The 23214-nt window shown below is 41.9% G+C and overlaps 1 protein-coding gene across 6 annotated transcripts in view; it reads left to right on the forward strand.

The window, feature by feature from the left end:
- The window catches only part of NR2C1 (nuclear receptor subfamily 2 group C member 1), a 99180-nt gene that overhangs the window by 60272 nt on the left and 15694 nt on the right, over nt 1-23214 (forward strand). For all 6 annotated transcript variants that reach the window (XM_074941891.1, XM_074941895.1, XM_074941893.1 and 3 more), the window contains 4 exons: nt 5020-5204; nt 14113-14278; nt 15948-16069; nt 21570-21709. In XM_074941891.1, coding sequence (XP_074797992.1) covers nt 5020-5204; nt 14113-14278; nt 15948-16069; nt 21570-21709 — 613 coding nt within the window. The remainder of the gene's footprint in view (nt 1-5019; nt 5205-14112; nt 14279-15947; nt 16070-21569; nt 21710-23214) is intronic.

The raw sequence follows: 23214 nt of genomic DNA on the forward strand, positions 1-23214 counted from the left end.
TACCACTGAGGACCTCCCTTTCAGTGAATTTCATCTTTTTAATCAGAAAACAGACGATTCCCTCCACATCCTCAAAGAGTCAAGAACCATACTTCACTTGCTGATATCTACCCACCAGCACCCAAGCATAAATTCTACTTCCCACCATCCACATCCAGTTTTTCCACAGGAGGCTGTACAAACCACCGAGAGACCCAACGATCTCTCCCTCCAGGTCCACCTTCACAGCCTTCCTCCTCACACATGCAAATCTCTCAGAAAAGATATTTCTGAGGAACCATCAACCACACCATCCCCTTTGGCAGTTGTCTAGCACTCTTTCTACCAGCTTGGAGTGCAATAACAATGGACAAGTGGATGCTAACTGTCACCCACTATAGTTATATGATCAAATTCATCACTACCTCATACACAACCCCCTCCCCAATCGCTCCTCAAGGACCAATTTCATGACAGCATCATTGCCCTAGAAGTGGACTCCTTACTACAAAGAAGGGCGATAAAGTAGGTTCCTCCAGACTGTCAAGGAACAGGGTTCTATTCAGCTTACTTCCCGATTCCCAAAAAGAAGGGCATGTGGAGGCCAATCCTGGATCTCCATCATCTCGGTCGCTCCATCCATACACCCAAGTTTTGTATGGTCACCTTAGCAGCCATCATCCCATTGTTAGAAAAAGGCATCTGGTTTATGCCTCTCGATATGCAGGATGCCTGTTTTCACATATACATCTATCCGGCCCACAGACGATAACTGAGGTTCATGGTAGGCTATCAGCATTTTCAGTATAGGGTCCTGCCATTTGGACTCTCAATTGCTCCAAGGGTCTTCACCAAAGTTATTTCTGACATGGTGGTCTACCTCAGGCGTTATGGGATCCTTATATTCCCCTATCTCAACGACTGGCTACTAGCAGCACAATCCAGAGATGAAGCTCGAGTCTCGACCTCCATGTTCTTGAGACTCCTTTCCTTCCTCGGAGTCAGCGTCAATGTTGAAAAATAAACTTTGGTTCCCACACAGTCCCTAGACTTCAGGAGTCCTCCATCAGCTCAATCACAGCACAAACTTACCTACCAAGGGTCAGATTCCGACTCTGCAAGAACTTGTCGCCCAAGAAGTCAACAGTCCGTTGGTCCCGGCCAGGACTTGCCTATCCCTCCTTGGCCACATGGCATAATGCACATATGTCACTGTCTTCACTCACTTTCACCTTCACAGCCTCCAGATGTAGCTCCAAAAGAGTTTATTCACCCATGTGACATACCAGAGACCTTATGCTGACATTTCCCCCTGAGGTACTCTCATCGCTCCAGTGGTGGATGGACCCATGACAGGTCTGTGTGGGGATCCCCTTTTTCCCATCCTCCCTGGATGGGACAGTCATCACCGATGCGTCCCTCGTAGGGTGGGGAGCGCACGAGAGATCACATGACACAAGGAACATGGACTCCTTGGGAATCCAGGATGCACATCAACGTTCGGAAACTCCAGGCTGTAAGGAAGGCATGCCAAACATTTCTCCCATGCATCTGCTCTGATCACATTCTCATCATGTCGGACAACACTATCACTGTTTATTACGTCAACAAAGAAGGGGACAGGAAGTCAACCACTCTGTGTGTGGAGGTAGTCAATCTATGGAATTGGCACATCACCCACAAGATCCTGCTCTCTGCAGCCCATCTTCTGGGGACTCAGAATGTGATTGCAGACTCTCTCAGCAGCAGATTTGTGTCTGATCATGAGTGGAAACTCCACAACACCGTAGTAAGTGACATCTTAGTTCCTACCAAGCCAAATAGAACCGCGTCACCTCCTGGGCCCAACAGAAACTGCTTTCCCCAGAGGAAGTGGAAATTCCCCTTCTTTTGGATTACCTCCTATCCTTAAAAACATTGAGGCTCACCCTCAAAACCCACCTAGCAGCAATTAGCACCTTCCAGCCCACCCCTCTCCATGGAAGGGCACTGTGTATTTACATACTCATTGACTGCTAGGTATTGAAAAGATCTCATCCGAACTTTCCCACATGCACAACCTATCACTCCCCAGTGGGACCTCAACCTCGTTCTATCAGCACTAATGAAACAACCCTTTGAGCCGCTGGGTTTGCTTTATGTCCCTCTTTTCAATCTCAAGTTTGTACCAAAAGTTGTATCCCAGTTTCATCTGAATTAACCCATCCACTTACCTGCTTTCTTTCTGAAGCCTCATGCCTCGGAAGAGGAACAATGACATAACTCACTCGACCTCCATCAGGCTTTGACCTTCTAACTGCAGAGGACAAGACTGATCGGGAAATCTCCTAGATTGTTTATCACAGTAATGGAGAGAGTTAAGGGGCATGCAGTCTCTACACAGAGAATTTCCAGTGGATTTTGGGGTGCATTACACTACGTTATGAGTTGTCAGGACTGCCTCTTCCCCTGGGGGTGAGGGCCCATTCCGCAAGAGCCCCAGGTTCAACCATGGCCACTCTCCATGAAGTGCCGCTTTGAGACATATGTAGAGTGGTCACATGGAGTTCAGCACATACCTTCGCTTCGCATTGCACTTTGGTGCAGAACTCTGCGACGGATGCCTCATTTGGTGCGGCTGTCCTGCACTAAACCGTTCCATCCTCCTCCTTGCACCCTCCTCCAGTTTAGGTACTGCAGTGGTTCTCAAACTTTTGTATTGGTGACCCCTTTCACATAGGAAGCCTCTGAGTGCGACACCCCCTAATAAATTAAAAACACTTTTAAATATATTTAACACCATTATAAATGCTGGAGGCAAAGCAGGGTTTGGGGTGGAGGCTGACAGCTTGCGACCACCCAGGTAATAACCTCGCAACCCCCTGAGGGGTCCCGACCCCCAGTTTGAGAACCCCTGAGATACTGTTTGTTAATCACTCTCAGTGGAATACAATAGGGACCATCACTCAAAGAAGAAAAGGAGGTTACTTACCTGTAATTAGAGATTCTTTGTGCAGTCCTTATCTGGATTCCACTTCCCGCCCTCCTTCCCCTCTGCTGCGGATCTCTTGGATTTGCAGTGGAGAAGGAACTGGAGACATGGTTGGTACGCCCCCCCTTTATCACCTCAGACGAAGCCATAAGGCGAGGCAAGGGCGCATGCGCGGGAACAACGGACGCTACTACTTTCAAATTCTCTGGCTCGGGTCACATGGTGCTCATGCATAAACCCTCAATGGAATACAGATAGGGACTACCCATCTTGAAGAACCTCCAGTTACAGGTAAGTAACCTCCTCTTTCACCCATATAGTTGTTGTTCAGGTATTTAGTGCACGAGATGAGGGATACCACACATTGTGATAGGCATATATAGGACCCATGGATCCTGTAAGGAGTGTTGTGGGAAGTATTGATTATCGTAGCAGTGTAGCTATGTATGGAGGTTTTGCATCTGTTGCTCTGGTGGGGTCTGGTGCCGCTTTGAATGTGTTTGTCCTCGTCTATTGGGAGCTTGCTTCTGATGATGAGCTTGGTGACATTTGGGAATTGTTTGAAGGCCAGAAGAGGGGGTTCAAGAAAGATTTATTTCAGGATGTGGTCACCACTGAGTTATTGTTTAATGAAATCCTGTATGGGTTCCAGTGTTGGGAGGCAGGTGACAACTAGGGGTGTGTGGTCAGAGGGTGTCCCCCCACCAGCTATTGAAGCAGATTCTCTTGGGGTATCTAATGTCCCTAATATCCTAGGACCAACATGGCTGCCACAGCACTGCAAACAAACAAAAAGGCAAGTCTCAACAAAGCTTTCTGCAGTTGTGCTGAAAAATTTGGCCGTAGTGTACGCTATGAAAATTGAAATGCTGTTCAAAATGAATGAAGTTTAAAAAAAATTGTGAGAGAAACAAATGGGATTTATAAAGCTGAGAAATCCTAGTCACTGTGCAGTTCAACAGTGTAAAATACCAATAATTTTGCCGAGTGAAGCAAGGTCTTACATTCAACTGGATGTTTGCTATGTTGCCGTAGCTGCGTTGGTCCCAAGATATACTTTGTCACTCAGCTTGATGGCATTTCTCTGTTTGGGTGCAACACAGTAACTTTTGAATGTCGCATCCAGTCATTTCAGGGAATGTTCTAGGCATCAATGAACAAAATCCTATTGATTTTGGTGAAAATCGAAAAACTAGAAGAGGGAAATGTGGGAAATGTAGAGCCCCTTGCATCTTGTTAGCAGATGCAGCAGCTTTACCACCTCTGTAATTGTCAAGAGATCAAAGAACCGGTTGATGGCAGACATTAACACCTTCCAGCATAACAATTCCCGCATCTCAGCTCTGCCCATCCTCCCAATACAGTTTAACATGTTGACACCCTTAATGACTTTTCTCCCAGACAGAAAGAAATTTTATAATAATGGTGGGAGTCATAGGGGGGCATCCAGAGACCCTGGCCGGGGGCGGGGGAATGGGGGACCCTAGCATACGGGTGGTTGCAGGCATTTCCAGAAATAGGGGGAGGAGATGGGAGGATGGAGTTTGTGGGGGAAATTGAAGGAATGCAAGGAGCTCCTGATGCATGCAATGAACTTGGCCTACAGAAACTAGTAAGTGTGCATGTCCCCCATCCCCTCCCTCCCACAATTAAGAATAATTTAAAAGCAGCGGGTCTTTCCATAATTGTTGTTGCTTTTTGGAGTACTGTTCCCATAAAAATATGTCAACTACTGGTAAAAGTTCATTTTTGAAAAAATTGTTTCAAAATTAACATGTGCAACCTCTAATTTCTTCATTTTAATTAATCTGTTCCTGAAAGTCACTTACTTTTCATGAAAAGAAAAGGAGTACTTGTGGCACCTTAGTCTCTAAGGTGCCACAAGTACTCCTTTTCTTTTTGCGAATACAGACTAACACGGCTGTTACTCTGAAACCTGCCATTACTTTTCATGGGTTCTGTTTGCAATCCCATGTCTTCATTTGTTAGTGTGAAAGCTGAATTTTTTCCTTTACAAAGTCAGGTTCTGTCAGTGTGAAAAGATTAAAGCTATCCTTTTTTTCCCCTAGGTTGAGGCATGTCAGGGGGATTTAAGCACACTGGCAAATGTGGTAACATCATTAGCAAATCTCAGTAAATCCAAAGACATGTCTCAAAGTAGTGCTGAGCTGTCTATGATTGAAAGTTTAAGCAACGGAGATACATCATTGTCTGAACTTCATCAAGAAGAGCAAGCAAGTAGTGATGTTACCAGGTAAGGCACACTACAATATTTACATTTTTTAAATATAATTCTTTTTGGTAATCTCACTCAAAGCTTACGCAATCAAACAATGCAGACAGTTCTTCGGTAAAAATCATTACATTAACATACAGAACTTGTGATGAAGAATAACCATACACAAGACGCTAACTGAGTTCTGAGTAAAATTTTGCAGTGAAAAGTTCCATTTAGAAAGAAATATGAGTAAATTATATTTGTGTTTGGAAAGAATTTAAATGTAACCTTGGTGGCTGATTTATATTCCCATGATCGTCATCAGTAGTAGGCCTTGGTCCACATATTATATACTGTATACTCAAAAAGAAAAGGAGTACTTGTGGCACCTTAGAGACTAACCAATTTATTTGAGCATGAGCTTTCGTGAGCTACAGCTCACTTCATCGGATGCATACTGTGGAAATTGCAGAAGACATTATATACACAGACACCATGAAACAATACCTCCTCCCACCCCACTCTCCTGCTGGTAATAGCTTATCTAAAGTGATCATCAAGTTGGGCCATTCCCAGCACAAATCCAGGTTTTCTCACCCTCCGCCCCCCCCCCCCCCCCCCCACAAACTCACTCTCTTGCTGGTAATAGCCCATCCAAAGTGACCACTCTCTTCACAATGTGTATGATAATCAAGGTGGGCCATTTCCTGCAGAAATCCAGGTTAGGGAGTGGCTAAGTCATTATGCAAGGTAGCCTATTTCCCCTTGTTTTTTCCTACCCCCTCCCCCCAGACATTCTGGTTAAACTTGGATTTATGCTGGAAGTGGCCCACCTTGATTGTCATGCACATTGTGGGGAGAGTGGTCAGTTTGGATGAGCTATTGCCAGCAGGAGAGTGAGTTTGTTGGGGGGGGGGGCGGTGAGAGAACCTGGATTTGTGCTGGAAATGGCCCACCTTGATTATCATGCACATTGTAGGGAGAGTGGTCACTTTGGATGAGCTATTACCAGCAGGAGAGTGAGTTTGTGTGTGTATGGGGGTGGGGGGGTGAGAAAACCTGGATTTGTGCTGGAAATGGCCCACCTTGATTATCATGCACATTGTAGGGAGAGTGGTCACTTTGGATGAGCTATTACCAGCAGGAGAGTGAGTTTGTGTGTGTATGGGGGTGGGGGGGTGAGAAAACCTGGATTTGTGCTGGAAATGGCCCACCTTGATTATCATGCACATTGTAGGGAGAGTGGTCACTTTGGATGAGCTATTACCAGCAGGAAAGTGAGTTTGTATGTGTATGGGGGTGAGGAGGTGAGAGAACCTGGATTTCTGCAGGAAATGGCCCACCTTGATTATCATACACATTGTGAAGAGAGTGGTCACTTTGGATGGGCTATTACCAGCAAGACAGTGAGTTTGTGTGTGTGGCGGGGGGGGGGGGGGGGGGCGGAGGGTGGAGGGTGAGAAAACCTGGATTTGTGCTGGAAATGGCCCAACTTGATGATCACTTTAGATAAGCTATTACCAGCAGGAGAGTGGGGTGGGAGGAGGTATTGTTTCATGGTGTCTGTGTATATAATGTCTTCTGCAATTTCCACAGTATGCATCCGATGAAGTGAGCTGTAGCTCACGAAAGCTCATGCTCAAATAAATTGGTTAGTCTCTAAGGTGCCACAAGTACTCCTTTTCTTTTTGCGAATACAGACTAACACGGCTGTTACTCTGAATACTGTATACTCTTTTAGTACTTTGTTCCACATAGGAAAATTTATTGTTCATGAGTCTCATCTACACAGGCAACTGAACATTGACAACTCCATTTCAGTCACTTGGAATGCACGTAAAATACTTTCTGTGCATAGAGAAGTGCTTCATAGATCTTTTCAGTATTATTACAGTGGTGTTCACTCAGTACATTTTACAAATCCTTTGCCTACATTGATTTTAATTTGAACCTTTTCAGTGCTAGTGTAGGTAGGATAAGCGGGTAGTACAGCAGTGCTGGTCCAGTTAATCCTTCCAGCACAATCTTGCCAACCCTTTCAGCTCAAGCATTTACCCAACAGCAGCCAAGGTAGTAGTAATTCACTACATACTATCCATCCTGTACGCTCAGAGCCAAAAATTACTGTATTACACCAATGTAAATTTGGAGTAAATCCATTGGATAAACTAGTCTAGCTCCAATTAATGCAGCTGATGATCTGGCCCCTAGGCTTTAGTTTGCTTTATTCTGTATTGACTCTGTTATTGCAAGCAGAATTTATGTACACCTACCTCTTTCAGTATCTTATCTAATTCCCATTGAAGTCGGTGTGTCTCTTTCCATTGACATCAATAGGAACCTCATAGAGCCCTCAATCTGTATACCATATGAGACAGGACTTTGGAGAATATAATAGTTTATGATGATGTGCTTGAAGACTGTAATGTACAAATGCACAAGGGGATAGAAGTAAGATGGAACAGGCAACCTTCACATTTCCTTACACTTTTCAGTGCCTAACTTTGCACCCTTTAGTGTTCTTGTACATATTTTTTTTTAAATTGCATTCTATATCGTGTATATTAATGAGCAAGATGGGAGAGCTTTGACCTTACTTAATACATCGTCCCTTCTCGTAAGTCATCAAAGGGAGTTTCCCTTCAGATAATGCATATTAGAGGAAAAACAGTTTCAAATGTAAAATTCAAAGTTTGATCGAAGGCCATGTCTACACTAGAAAGCTTTACTGGCAGCATTTCTGCTGGCATACAGCTGCCAACGTGGCAATTTCAATAGAGCACTTGCACACATGACTGCCTTTAACGGTGCAGTACATCCTCATGGTGAGAGATTGTATCAGCAAAAGGTGCTTTGCATTGTGGGTTGGCATCCGAGTGTGTCCCATGCTACCATCAGCACACTGCCTTCTGGGATATTTTGGAAGAGTGTTGTGGAATACCAGTACTCCTCTAAAGGAATTGTGGGAGCTTGAGTCCAAGTTTCCACAATTCCTTCTGTTCCATCCCATAGTTTTCTTGTTCTGTGCCATTTTAAAAATACTTTCAGTTCCTCATGCTGGTTTTCAGTCTTCCTGCCATCTTGCTGGCAGAAGCATGGATGCTGAACAGATCAGTAGAGTTCTCATGTCTATTTTAGAGACAGGCGCCTGATTCTTCTGTGATCTTCAACAACTACCACAGCAGCTAGGTGTGCAGCTATAAAACTGAGAAAACTGAGGGGAGGATGATGCAGACAGTGATTCAAAATGTGTTTGCTGAAGGTATTTACTAACCAGCTGCACATGGTGAAGTGATGCTTCTGGGCCCATGAAATGAACACCAAGTGGTGGGATTGGATTGTCATGCAAATCTGGGACAATCCGCAGTAGCTGCAGAGCTTTTGGATGCAGAAGGCCACATTCCTGGAGTTGTGTGTCAAGCTCATCCCAGCTTTGCAGCACAGAGACACCAAATGAGAGCTGCTTTAACAGTGGAAAAAACGGGGGCTGTAACACTATGGAAGCTTGCAATCCCAGATTGCTATCAGCTGGTGGGGCTACGTGTTTACTGCAGGAAAGTCTGTGGTGGGGGCTGTCATCTTCCAGGTGTATAAGGCCATTAAGCATGTTCTGATGCACAGGATTATGACTATGGGCAATGTACTGGAAATAATAGATGGGTTCAGTACAATGGGCTTCTCAAACTGGTGAGGCAGTAATAGACAGGACACACATCCTGATTCTGGGAACCCTGCCCTTACTTCTGAATACATAAACGGAAAGGGATATTTTCCCCTGGTTATAGAAGCACTAGTGGTTCACTGGGGATGTTTTACTGACATTAACATAGGATGGTTAGGGAAGGTGCACAATCATCACATTTTTAGGAATATAGTCCTTTTTGAAAAAGCTACGTGAAGAGACACTTTTTCCTGGACTAGCACATTCATGTTGGTGGGGTTGAAATGTCAACTATGACTCTCAGAGACCTGTCCTCCTCTTTGCTTCCCTGGCTCATGAAGACATATACCGGGAACCTGGACCGCAGCAAGGAAAGATTTAACTGTTGTCTGAGCTGGTGCAGGAAGTGCATTTGGTAGATTGACAGGATGCTGGAGATGCCTTATGACTAGGTTGCATGTTGTGTTTTTCATAGTATTTGTGAAGCAAAGAGAAACATTATCAGTGGGGTGGAGGAGGGGAAGGTGGAAAGACTGCTGATATTGAACAGCTGGACAATTACAAGAGCCCATCAAGGTCTTGTATGGCTAAGGGAGGTCTTAAAAGCGTATTTTAACTGCGCAACCCATAGTCTGAGTGTGGTGGTTTGTGTTAATTTGTCACTTCATGATTAAAGTGTACTTGACTTATATATCAATTTTAGATGAATTCTGAATGCATTTTATGAATCCAGTGATCGAGGTCACAAAGCTTATTTGCAAGACAACATAAATCTTGATTTTCGCAAAACAAAATTTTGAACAGTAATAAACAACAAAAATTGTTCTAAGAACATTTAAAACCATTTAAAAAGAAAGTGCAAAGTGCTGAACTTTCTTGTATGAATCACAGGCCAGCGTACATACAGTCATAGAAATACTGCTTATTTTCCACTGGGGTTGAGAGCAAGGGATTACTGTGACATACTATGCTGACACCTTGACGAGGGAGGTATTTATAGGCGAAGCTGTGGAAACAGAATTGTCCATGTAGTGCAGTGGCTGGTGGGGGGTAAGTCTTTATTGCATAATGCTTTATAGCATCTTCCTTTGCTATCCCAGGAGCTGCATAATGTCTTGGTGGACTTACCTATGCAGCTCCTCATACTTGTGCCTTTCCTCCAGCATGCACTCCTTCCACTTTCTTGTCTTGCGGTCCACAGACTCTGAGCTCCTGAGGAGATCTGAGCATGTTCTCCCCTGTCCTTCTGATCAAGGTCAGTCTTTTAGCATGTGTGAAGGGGGCCCCTCTCAATGATACCCCAGCTGAAGCTGCTGATAAACAAGACGCTCAGACATTGTTAAAGGGTTAGCAGGTAGGAAATAACTGAGAAAATTGCCTAAAATGTTGCCATAACAATATTCATGAAAGTATGACATGGGTCAGACTTGTTTTAGGACAGTTTAGCAGCATGGTGAGTATATTGGGGGCACTTTTCAAAACCTGTAGCCATGAAGAGTTGTGGGGGGTAGTCTGCCCTATGTCCTGGGTAATACGTTTAGGGATAGTGCAGTAAATATTGCTAAACTTATTACAGGCAGTGGTGATTCTGGCTGATGTATCACTCATGAGGGTACCAAAGGCCCTGAGGAGGCAACTGCTCAAGGTCCATATGCTGCCATCCTCTTCACACCAACACTGCTGCAGGAGCTTGTTATGGGGTGGCATGGAAAAGTTTCCTATCATGGTGGAAGAAACAAAGCATCCATCCTGAGAAATGTTCAAGCAAAATTTAAATCCTACAGTATTTGAAAACTTTATTGAGATTGTGCCAAATGATAAAAGAGATTTGTTCCAAGATCAACCAAAAACTTCAAAAGAGGAAAGGGTAGTCGCTGCTGCCTAGCTGTCCAAAGTCAATTCAAAGCCACACCCCCTAAGCCAGCAATAAACCATCTCTCCCTCTTTCTACCCCTGAATTCAAGCACTGCATGCAAATAATTGTTTTTTTATTTGAACTCTTAAGATTGGAAAACTACAGTACTGCATTTTTCATGTTTTATATTATCTGTTAACCATCCAGTTTTAGTCAGAAAAAAAATCATATAGTCGGAATAAATATTTACTGGATTGCTTCTAAGGATTATTTTAAATTTTCTGTGTATTTGAATTGAATGCTCAAGTGTTGGTTTCACTACCTTTTTTTTTTTTTTTTCCTGCTTGCAGTGCATTGATTTATATTACTAAAAATTCTATCTGTCCACCCTGGCAAAAGGATACATGTGGGAATGTTTTTGTGTTGCTTATTTTATAGTGTTCTCTTATTTTTTGCCTATGACTGCCAGTGCATGTTGTTCAAATAAACTGTTTACTTCAAAAGGCTTCCTTTGTTTTTTGCCCACATATGTTCAGCCACCAGTTTTAGAGGTGGGGATGAAGGAGGAGAGTTCCAAAACCTATGAATAAAGTTTTTTTTAAAAGTGCAGTACACCTACCTGAGGTCTTTGCCCCTTTTTCAATGGGTTCCTCCTCTGGGCGAGTCAGAGTTACGTTTAGCAGGCTCTTGAAGAGCTCCTTGGTCTGTTCAGGGATTGCATCTTCCACATCCCCCTCCACTGTGAACTTTTCATCGCTGTCTGTTGCTGGGGTTCTTTCTTCTGGGTCTTACGAGGTGTCCACTGTCACTCGCAGGGTTATATGCCCAGTATGGCATCCAGTGCCACATAGTTGCAGCAGGTGTGGGAGGGAGCTCCAGATTTTCTGTTGGCCTTCTTTGCCTATTGGTAGGACTGCTGCAGTTCCTTCTCCTTTGCCCACCATTGCTGCTTTTCCCTGTCATATCCCAGCTTTTGCATCCCTTCTGCAACGTCTGAATAATCTTTATTCCTGCAGCAGTTCCACAGTTGGGTTTGCACTGCGTTCTCTCTCCATAGGTTGAGGAAGTCCAGAACTTCTTCCTTAGAACAGGCTGCAGTGCAAGCGTGCCTGATTCCCTGCCCCCATGCTCCTATTAGCTGCAGTTTTACCTCATGCCTTACCTGTGTGTGAAGGCAGAAAAGGTGGGCCAGTAGGAAGAGAAGCATTTCCAAAACATGCTGAGGATTTTAAAAGGGGGTGGACTTTGATCACTGTGACCTTCAGGCAGCAGAGTTCAAAATCAGGACCAGAACAGTGACTGGGAAAGGGTCATTGTGGGATTGTTTCTGGAGGATTGTTTGTACTGGTACAGGTAATGCAGCATCCACACGGGCGTTATACCCATAGAACTGTGCTCATACAGGATTTATGTTGTTTTGTGGGACGTGATTTAACTTGACTGACAGAAAGCCAGGGTTTTACTGACTGGACTCAGAATTGCGCATGAATGCACCCAAACATGAGTTAACATAATGCAAACTTTACTGGTGAAACTTAGTAGTGTAGATCAGACCTAAATCTCACATAACTTCCTCCAAATATTACACAAACTTATTCTAAGAGACTCCTAAAAGTATTTGCTAAAGAAAGTGAGGTTGAGGCCTTTCAAGAAGGCGCACTGATTTTCTAGTCATTTTTCTTTCTGTATCTTCTGTTGGGTGTGGGACTCTCAGACCCAAAATAAAACCTTTACTTTCCTGCAATAAATTTAAGCCACACTTTAAATGGCCTGTGTCTAAGTCCCTTTATGTTGCAATTTAGTCTATTGCTTTTGTTTCCTAGCTGGATAACAGCCTAATTGTACATAATCATTCTTCCCTACTGCTTGATTAGATCTGTATAGCCATCAGTGAGGGAGGGAGATGGAAAGGACCTGAAATTACTCAGAATAAAGGAAATCCATACTATGCGTAAACTACTCAGAACACACCTTGTCTTATTTAATGAGTTATGATTTCATTTTTTTTGTCCACACTAGAAATTTATTCTAGACATTCCTTTCTTTGAAACTTTATCTTGCAATCTTTACTCATGCTAGTAAATGTTGGAGATAATGGGACTTCCTGCATGAACAAGGGCTACAGGACTGGGCCCTTAGGGCAGGGGTTCTCAAAGTGGGGGTCATGACTGCTCAGGGGGTTGCAAGGTTATTACATGGGGGGAGGGGGTCACGAGCTGTTAGCCTCCATCCGAAACCCTACTTCACCTCCAGGATTTATAATAGTGTTAAATATTTTTAAAGTGTTTTTAATTTATAAGGGGGGTTGCACTTAAAGGCTTGCTGTGTGAAAGGGGGTCACCAGTACAAAAGTTTGAGAACCACTGCCTTAGGGTATGTCTACACTGTGATTAGACACCCGCAGCTGACCTGTGCCAGCTGACTCAGGGTTCAGGGGTGTGTAATTGCAGTGTAGACATCCAGGCTCAGGCTGGAGCCTGGCCTCTAGGACCTTGTGAAGTAGGAGGGTCCCAGAGCTCAAGCTGGAACATCTACACCACAATTAAACAGCCCCACAGCTTGAGCACTGGGATCCTAGTCAGCTGGCATGAGCAGTGTAGATATACCCTTAGGGAGCAAGGTTTGTAAAACTTGGCTTATTGTTGCAGAAGGAGTTGCGGTGTAGAAGGGAAAAGGATTTCCTTGGAGATAAACATTTAATGTATGAGTATTGAAGCCTTATTTCCTTTCCTAAAGAAGGGATGATGGGTACACACATTTCACCACTGCATGGCCCAAACTGAAGTGGGCAGGAGAGTTGAGGCAGATCAGAGAGCCCTCGGGACTGCTTTGGCTTGCTCTCCCTGACACCATCTCTGGCAGCAGTAGTGTTATTTAGCCCCTTCATATAAACAGATGTTTTGATAGGGCTCTATCTCTGCCTTAACTCTCCTCTTTGTGACAGCTGCTCCCTTACCTGCTAAGTATTTTGGTGGAGAAATGATGGCTGATTATTGTTGTGTTAGCTGCAAGGAGCCCTGAAAAGGCTCCCAATGATGGCAGCCACTGGCGGCACCTCTCTCCCCCGCCCATTGCTGCTAGGAGGAAGCCCCAGGGATCTGCTCCTTAGATGTTATAGCAGGAGGCAAAGCTTACTTCTGCCTTGGGGACAGGGATTCCCAATGATTCTGTGCCACACAACCTTCTCCTCCACCCCCCAATATTTGTTTTTAAAATAATGCTTGTAGCAGCAAAGTAAGGTGTTGGGATAGAGCAGTGCTTTAGGGATTTTCAAATTATCACACTGGGGAACAAAATGGAATATATTTGGAAGTACAACCCTATACAGATTCTGTCTAGACTGAAGCCTACACAGCCAAGATATTACATTTTCCTTGCTTTTGCTGTATAATTTGACTGAACTCATAGATAACAATGTCTTCTGATAGGGCATTTGATACTCTTGCGAAAGCACTAAACCCAGGAGAGAGTGCAGCATGTCAGAGCTCTGCAGAGACTGTTGAAGCCAATGTACATCTGATTGGTGGAGAAACAAGCATGAATATCGTTGAAATAGAGGGGCCGCTTCTCAGCGATGCACATGTCGCTTTCAGGGTATTTTATATGTGTTTAATGTTTTTGACTTATAACCATTAAAACTAATTTCTTAGCCATTTTAAAAGTTCAAGAATTTGGTATGTACTTTATTTGTTTATTTGTTTGAATTTCTTAAGGAATAACCAGGTGTACTTAAATATTGTCATTCATGTTCTGAGGAATGCACTGCTTTTGTTCAATGGTTAGCTACTTCTTGTTCAGGAAAATTAACATCCCTCCTGAGTGTTTTTGCAGCACAGTTTATTATATAAACAGCACTGTTCGTTGCGATCTTCTCTGTAGCTTATTTCCTCAAAATCAGTCTGTAATCCATGCTAGTGGATCTACAGCACTATGTAGTTACAAAAAAACAGAGATTCATAAGTATTACAATGTGCCATATATACGAACTCTTGACATATGAGCCAAGCATGCAGGATTTAGAACTGAGGCTCTGGACCTCATTTGTGACAGGACTTCTCCTTTGCTTACCTATCTCACTGCTTTAGGATATTAATTGAGTTTAACCATTGTGGTTCTCTTGCCATTTTCCACAACCTTTTTTGGGAGAGGAGCCAAATACTTCATATTTTTATTTCCACTTTATGAACCTATGGAATTTCCTCCATCTTTTTCCTCTTCAACTCATAGCTACCACTTGAGCAAATAAAAAGACTGCATATATGAACATTTCAGTACAGAGCATTGCATTGGACTTTGTCCTCTCCAACCAGCCCACTCTTTGGTCACCCTTGTAAATATAAATCTAATCCTAATCCTAGAACACAGTTTCTACATTTTAAAATAGTTATCTTAGTCAAAACTATTTTAATTCTATTAATTTTATATATATAGCCAATTATTAATCTCTGGGAATAGAACTACTGCGTTATAATTAAATATCCATTTTGGATCAAATCCTGCTGCCCTTACTCATGCAATAAACCTGTTTGTCTTCAATGGAATTATGTTTGTGAGTCCCTTGGAAGGTTTGGCCATTTATGTTTAATGTGAGCATCTTGTTTATATGAGCAGTGCTAGGATATCAGGCAGTTTATATATGCTGAATATCAGGTGTAGCATGTTAACATACTAGAATAGTATATTTATTTGTAAAATAGTCATTTTAAAAACTACAAACCAAAGAATTTTTGTAAATATTTTCCCCCCTAAAACTAATAGTTTTGGCAATTCCACTAATTTTTCAGGCCATTTATTCCACTCCTCTGGGGCAAGCTATGGAAAGGTATGATACCTCCCAATTTGTATTTTTTTTTTATATCTATAGCTATAAGTGTAAGCAGTTGCATCAAAATAATCCCACTGACAGTGTTTCTTGTAAGGTATCAGTCTTCTCAAAATGTCTCAAAGGATTGCAATGTAATTTACTTGGGATGCTCATACCTAATTTTTTCAAATATATGATCATCTATATAAAGTGTGGAATTCAAATAAATTTGCCCTGTTTCTTCACTGCTCTGTAATTCTATACAAGTTTAACAATTGTGGCTAATGAACAAAGGCAGGCATGCAAGTTATTTCAAGGCTTTATCTCATTCATGTTATTTTTTAAAATACACTACTTTCCTTTTTTCCTTGCAAGACATTACGTCAAAGACTTTTTTTTCTAATTACAATTTTTAACAAGCAGTAAGATAGCTAATTTTACAATTCCTTTTTGCATCAGCTCACCATGCCTTCTCCGATGCCTGAATACCTGAATGTTCATTACATCTGTGAATCAGCCTCCAGACTACTCTTTTTGTCCATGCACTGGGCACGCTCCATTCCTTCCTTCCAAGCTCTAGGGTAAGTGTTCAAACATTTTTTTATATAATCAATGGACTAAATAGACCATTTGTCCTGGAATATACTCTTATATCAAGGGAACACTGGAAAACATCTCAACTATACATACAAAATGATGGGTCTAAATCAGCTGTTACCACGCAAGAAAGAGATCTTGGAGTCATCGTGGATAGGTCTCTGAAAACATCTACTCAATGTGCAGCAGCAGTCAAAAAAGCGAACAGAATGTTAGGAACCATTAGGAAGGGGATAGATAATAAGATAGAAGATCTCATGCCACTGTATAAATCTGTGGTACACACATACCTAGAATACTACATGCAGTTCCAGTCTCCCCGTCTCAAAAAAGATATGCTAGAATTGGAAAAAGTACAGAGAAGGGCAACAAAACTGATTAGTAGTATGGAACAGTTTTCATAATGAGGAGAAATTAAAAAGACTTATGTCAGAAAAGAAACAACGTGGGGGTGGGGGCTATGAAAGAGGTCTATAAAATCATGTGGAGAAAGTGAATAAGGAAGTATTGTTTACCCCTTCACATAACAGAAGAACCCGTGGTCGCTGAATGAAATTAATAGGTAATAGGTCTAAAACAAACAAAAGGAAGTACTTCTTCATATAAAGCACAGTCAACCTGTGGAATTCATTGCTGGGGATGTTGTGAAGGCCAGGGTTCAAAAAAGAATTAGCTAAGTTCATGGATAATAGGTCCATCAATGGCTATTAGCAAAGATAGTCAGGGATGCAACCTCATGCTCTGGGTGTCCATAACCCTATGACTGCTAGAAGTCGGGACTGCACGACGAGATGGATCACTGGATAAATTGCCCTGTTCTGTTCATTCCCCCTGAAGTATCTGATACTGATCACCTTGTCAGAGGACAAGATACTGGGCTAGATGGACCATTGGTCTGACCCAGTATGGTCATTCTTACGATCTTGAATTAGGTTTGGATTATCGTAAACTTGTACTTTTGAAAAATCACTTTCATATTGCTTTTTAAAAAACATCCCCAACAATACATCTAAACAATTAAATGAATTTGTTAGAATTGCTGAGTACTCTTCATTAGAAACATGAAGTGTAAAGTAGGCCTGTCAATGAATCGCAGTTAACTCACGCGATTAACTCAAAAAAATTAATCGCGATTAATCGCAGTTTTAATTGCACTGTTAAACAATAGAATACCAATTGAAATTTATTAAATATTTTGGATGTTTTTCTACATTTTCATATATATTGTATTCTGTGTTGTAATTGAAATCAAAGTGTATATTATTTTTGATTACAAATACTTGCACTGTAAAAATGATAAACAAAGAAATAGTATTTTTCAGTTCACCTCATACAAGTACTGTAGTGCAATCTTTTTGTCGTGAAAGTGCAACTTACAAATGTAGATTTTTTTTGTTGTTGCATAACTGCACTCAAAAACAAAATAATGTAAAACTTCAGACCCTATAAGTCCACTCAGTCCTACTTCTTGTTCAGCCAATCACTAAGACAAACAAGTTTGTTTACATTTACAGGAGATAATGCTGCACTCTTCTTATTTACAATGTCACCAGAAAGTGAGAACAGGCATTGCATGGAATTTTTGTTGCTGGCATTGCAAGGTATTTACGTTCCAGATATGCTGAACATTCCATATGCCCCTTCGTGCTTTGGCCACCATTCCAGAGGACATGCTGATAACGCTCGTTAAAAAAATGTGTTAATTAAATTTGTGACTGAACTTCTTGGGGGAGAATTGTATATCCCCTGCTCTGTTTTACCCACATTCTGCCATCTATTTCATGTTATAGCAGTCTTTGGATGATGACCCAACACATGTTGTTCATTTTAAGAAAACTTTTGCTGCAGATTTCACAAAACGCAAAGAAGGTACCAACGTGAGATTTCTAAAGATAGCTACCGCACTCGACCCGAGATTTAAGAATCTGAAGTGCCTTGCAAAATCTGAGAGCAACAAGGTGTGGAGCATGCTTTCAAAAGTCTTAAAAGAGCAACACTCCAATGCAGAAACTACAGAATCTGTAGTTTCAAAAAAGAAAATCAACCTCCTGCTGATGGCATCTGACTCAGATAATGAAAATGAAAATGCATCGGTCCAAACTGCTTTGGATTGTTATCAAGCAGAACCCAACATCAGCATGGACGCATGTCCCCTAGAATGGTGGCTGAAGCATGAAGGGACATATGAATCTTTAGCACATCTGGCATGTAATATCTTGCGACACCGGCTACAACAGTGCCATGAGAACACCTGTTCTCACCTTCAGATGACATTGTAAACAAGAAGTGGGCAGTATTATCTCCTGAAAATGTAAACAAACTCGTTTGTCTGAACAATTGGCTGAACAAGAAGTAGGACTGAGTGGAATTGCAGGCTCTAAAATTTTACATTTATTTTTGAATGCAGTTTTTTTTAACATAATTCTACATTTGTAAGTTCAACTTCCATGATAAAGAGATTGCACTACAGTACTTGTATTAGGTGACTTGAAAAATACTATTTCTTTTGTTTTTTTACATTCCAAATAGTTGTAATCAAAAATAAATGTAAAATGAGCACTGTACACTTTGTATTCTGTGTTGTAATTGAAATCAATATATTTGAAAATGTAGAAAACATCAAAAATATTTAAACGTATTCTATTATTGTTTAATTGCACAATTAATCAGAATTAATTTTTTTAATTGCGCCATTAATCGCAAATAATTTTTTTAATTGCTTGACAGCCCTAATATAAAGTGAAGATTATTGCATTGCATTAGAAAATGAAAACCTATGTTTGGTTGTTGGCAGAGAGCTGAACTTGTCTATGCATACCATCATTTCTTGAATTAGTCACCTTTTAACATCTCATGATTTCCTGTGGTACATGAGTTGCAAGTGGTGAGATTGGACTCAGCCTGTATTTGCAACTGGGATGCGATGGTGATGAAAATCACCAAAGAAAGGTAGAGAGAGGCTGATACACAGCTACCTGTGTGCCTTGGGCATCAGATGTTGTTCTCCTTTTGCAAATCAATTACTGGTAGTCACTGTACCATTATTAACCTATTCTGGAAAATAGTGAGAAGTATTAGTAACATTTATCAGACATTGAGAGGTGGGGGGGGTTTTATTGTAGAGCATGCCAGTTACCAGAAATAAATTGCCTCTTGCAGCTAAAACCAGTTTTTATCATTCTCTTTATATTTTCTTAAGAGCTTGCACTTTGTTCAGCAAAATCCATTAGCTCTCTTAAATTTCTTAGCTCTGATATAGTTCATGTAGTTCTGCATGACATGAGGAAGTGCATTTAATTCCAAGACAAAGAGAAACATCTTGTGTGTACTCTGTAACTTTCCTGTCAGGTGTCATTTTATGAGACAGAGGAATTTCAGAACATACTCTTAAAAAAAAAAATCAAATGGTTAAAAATACTATAGGAACTATGAGAAAAAATGGAGAAAATGCAGGTTAACCTTCATCCATACATAAGTCATATTGGTCTCTGCACACGTCTAAAATGCCTTGGATAAATTCTTTGTGATTATCTTGCATAATGTCTCCATTTCCCCTTTGTGACTAAATCAAATACTGAAACAACTGTTGACTTTCAACTAAATTTATTTAAAAACATAATCCAACAACATGCCAGCTTTAAGGTTTTTTTTTAAAAAGGCCTTCAGCCTGCCATTTAGCATCCTCAACACATAAGCCATCTGAACTTCCGCCACTGCATGTAAATATTGTTTGAAAACTAGTGTAAACCCTGAGCAAATTAATGTGATAGGACATGCATTGAAAATGTAACTAATGCTGTCTACCAGCTTGCTTGTGCTAGGGAGGTGTAGAGAGACAAGGTGGGTGAGGTAATATCTTTCATTGGACCAACTGACACTGAGCTTTTCTTCATGTCTGGGAAATATACTCAGAGCGTCATAGCTAAATATAAGGTGGAACAGATTGTTTAGCATAAGTAGTTAAAATACATTTCAAGGTGAAGTGGACCATTAACACCCTTCCAGTCATAGAGGGAAAAAGAATGGGAGGAGACATCTGGGGCAGTTGTTAGTGATTTATAGATTGTTGCAATAAGCCATAAATCCAGTGTGTCTATTCAGTAGATGATTTTTAGTGTCTAGCAAAGTTATGAATTTAAGCTCCCAGGCTCATCTTGAAAGTGTTGTGCAGGTTTTCTTTGAGGAGGAGGACCGATAGGTCAGGTATTGTGTGATCACTTTGTGAAAAGTGTTCACCCAAAGGTGATACAATATTTTTTCTTTTATCATTTTCCTGCATGAGTTCATTCAAGAGTGTAGTGATTGTCTGGTTTCACCCACAGAGTTGTAATTGGGGCATTTAGTGCACTGGATGAGGTACACCACATGTGATAGGCATGTGTAGGACCCATGGATTTAGAAAGGTGTGTGGGAGTGGGCGTTGATCATTGTCGCAGTGGAGACCACTGGTGTAGCCAGGTGGAGAAAACAGGGGGAGCGGAGATAAAAAAAAAAGGCACCACCCGCTAGTACTCACCCGGCGGCACTCCGGGTCTTCAGCGGCGGGTCAGGCGGCGCTCCGGGTCTTCAGTGGCACTTTGGCGTCGGGTCCTTCACTCGCTCCGGTCTTCGGCGGCACTGAAGGCCCCCCACCCCGACCCCCGCCACCAAAATGCCGCTGAAGACTGGAGCGAGTGAAGGACCCGACGTCAAAGTGCCACTGAAGACCCGGAGCGCCGCCTGACCCGCCGCTGAAGACCCGAAGTGCCACTGAAGACCCGGAGTGCCGCCTGACCCTCCACCGAAGACCCGGAGCGCTGCTGGGTGAGTAAAAATTAAAAAGGCGCCAAAAAATTAAAAAGGCGCCACTTCTACTCCGTGGGAGAGCGGCCGCTGCCCCGCTCCCCTCCTAGCTATGCTTCTGGTGGAGACACGTTGGCAGGTTTTGCATCTGTTCTGGCAGGGTCTGGTGCTACTTCGAGGTGGTGTGTCCTCTCCTGTCTTTGCTGCTGGTGCTGAGCTTGGAGAGGTTGGTGGGTTGTTTGAAGGCCGGAAGAGGGGTTCAGGAAAGATTTCTTTTAGAATGGGGGTCCCCATCGAGTATGGATTGTAGTTGTTTGATGATACCCCTTAAGGGTTCTTGTGTGGGGAGGTAGGTGAGAACTACACAATTGGTGTGCAATTGGAGGATGTTTTATTTCTGTATTGAAGCAAATTCTCTCTGAGTATTTGGGTGGCCTGTTCTGTGATTCAGACTATCAATTTTTAGTTCTTTAAAAACAAACCAACTTCTATACAAATGCCACTTTTAACATAAACTTGGGAATTTTAATTCTAACATGCAAATACAAATATTTTTGATCTGGGTCTTGATTTGTTGAAAGTGGTAGCAATGGCTAAACTAGATTAATTGTTACTATTTGTATTGTGCGCTGCAGATGTGAAGCACTCTTTAATTGCAAGTAAACAATTTCATTAACCGAATTTTTTTGTTCCTTTAAATAGGCAAGATAACAGCATATCATTAGTAAAAGCCTGCTGGAATGAACTTTTTACACTTGGTCTTGCACAGTGTTCACAAGTGATGAATGTAGCAACTATATTAACTGCATTTGTTAATCACCTGCATGGTAGCTTACAGCAAGGTAAGATGCATCCTGCCATTTTTCAGGGTGTAGATGGGGAGTTAATTAACAGCATGAGTTAAATGTCAGTGCATAATTTTTATACTGTGCAGAAGTTTACTAGTTGTCTGCGAATTGTTAATGGGAATTTATTGTGTACACAGTTGAATGGCCACTATTGAAATAATAATATAAAGTCCGTGAAAAATGTGGAAAATTTTGTAAATCTACAGAAGTCAGTCACATTTAGTAATAATAAAAACTGTATTTTAATGTGTCCCCTTCCTTTTCATTTTCCCTCCCCCTCCCAGAAAATTTATGTACAAATAATTGTTCTAATTAAAAATGCAAAGTTCAATAGGACATGCTGAACAACCTCAAGGAAAATATTGCAGTCAAAATTGACTTGCATCCTGCACTCAGTCATCAGTCTCTATAAAATTGTATTGGAAGTCTTGCTGTTTTGTATGGTATAAAGCAAGACTAAATTCTGAGTTTCTATAGAATTGAGATTTCACAAGCTTAGTGGGCAGTGTGTAGCTTATATATTTTGAGAAGTGAAAGAGTAATAAGTTGCAAGTTTTTAGCAGTGAGGGCAATTAATCATTGGAACAACTTACGAAGGGTTGTGGTTGATTCTCCATCACTGGACATTTTTAAATCAAGATTGGATGTTTTTCTAAAAGATACATACTCTAATTCAAGCACAGCTACTGTTGATTTAAAGAAGGAATTAATACAGGGGTGGCCAACCTGTGGCTCCGGAGCCTCATGTGGCTCTTCAGAAGTTAATATGCAGCTCCTTGTATAGGCACGGACTCCGGGGCTGGAGCTACAGGCGCCAACTTTCCAGTGTGCTGGGGGATGCTCACTGCTCATCCCCTGGCTCTGCCACAGGCCCTGCCTCCACTCCACCCCTTCCCACCCCCTCCCCTGAGAGTGCAGTGCCCTCGATCCTCCCCGTCCCCTCCCAGCGCCTCCTGCACACCACAAAACAGCTGATCAAGAGGTGTGTGGAGGGAGGCGCTGATGGGCGGGAGGCGCTGGGAGCCGGGCTGGGGGGAAGCTGATGAGGGGCTGCTGACGTATTACTGCAGCTCTTTGGCAATGTACATTGGTAAATTCTGGCTCCTTCTCAAGCTCAAGTTGGCCACCCCTGAATTAATACATGGATATCCTATAATTTGTGTTATGTAGAAGGTCAGACTAGACAATCATAATGGTCCCTTCTGGCCTTAAAATCTATTACTGTACAAGACCCATTATGGCAAATCATGTAAAATATGTTCCTAAAACTAGAAACAGATTATAGTGTAAGAAACTTTTAGAGTATTATTTTGATTCTCCATGTTCCTGGAGACTTAAATATCTTTTCTTTAGTTGCTTCTTTTCAGTCCTAACTTTAAAATGTACTTGAATTTGTCTGAAATTTATTATGGAGAAGGGAAAGGTTACAATATTTTGTTCTCCTTCATGAAGTGAGCCTGTAGATTCCAATTGTAGGTATCATGACACAACTCATGATC

This window comes from Natator depressus, chromosome 1 (genome assembly GCF_965152275.1).
Source record: "Natator depressus isolate rNatDep1 chromosome 1, rNatDep2.hap1, whole genome shotgun sequence".
Taxonomy (NCBI): Eukaryota; Metazoa; Chordata; order Testudines; family Cheloniidae; genus Natator; species Natator depressus.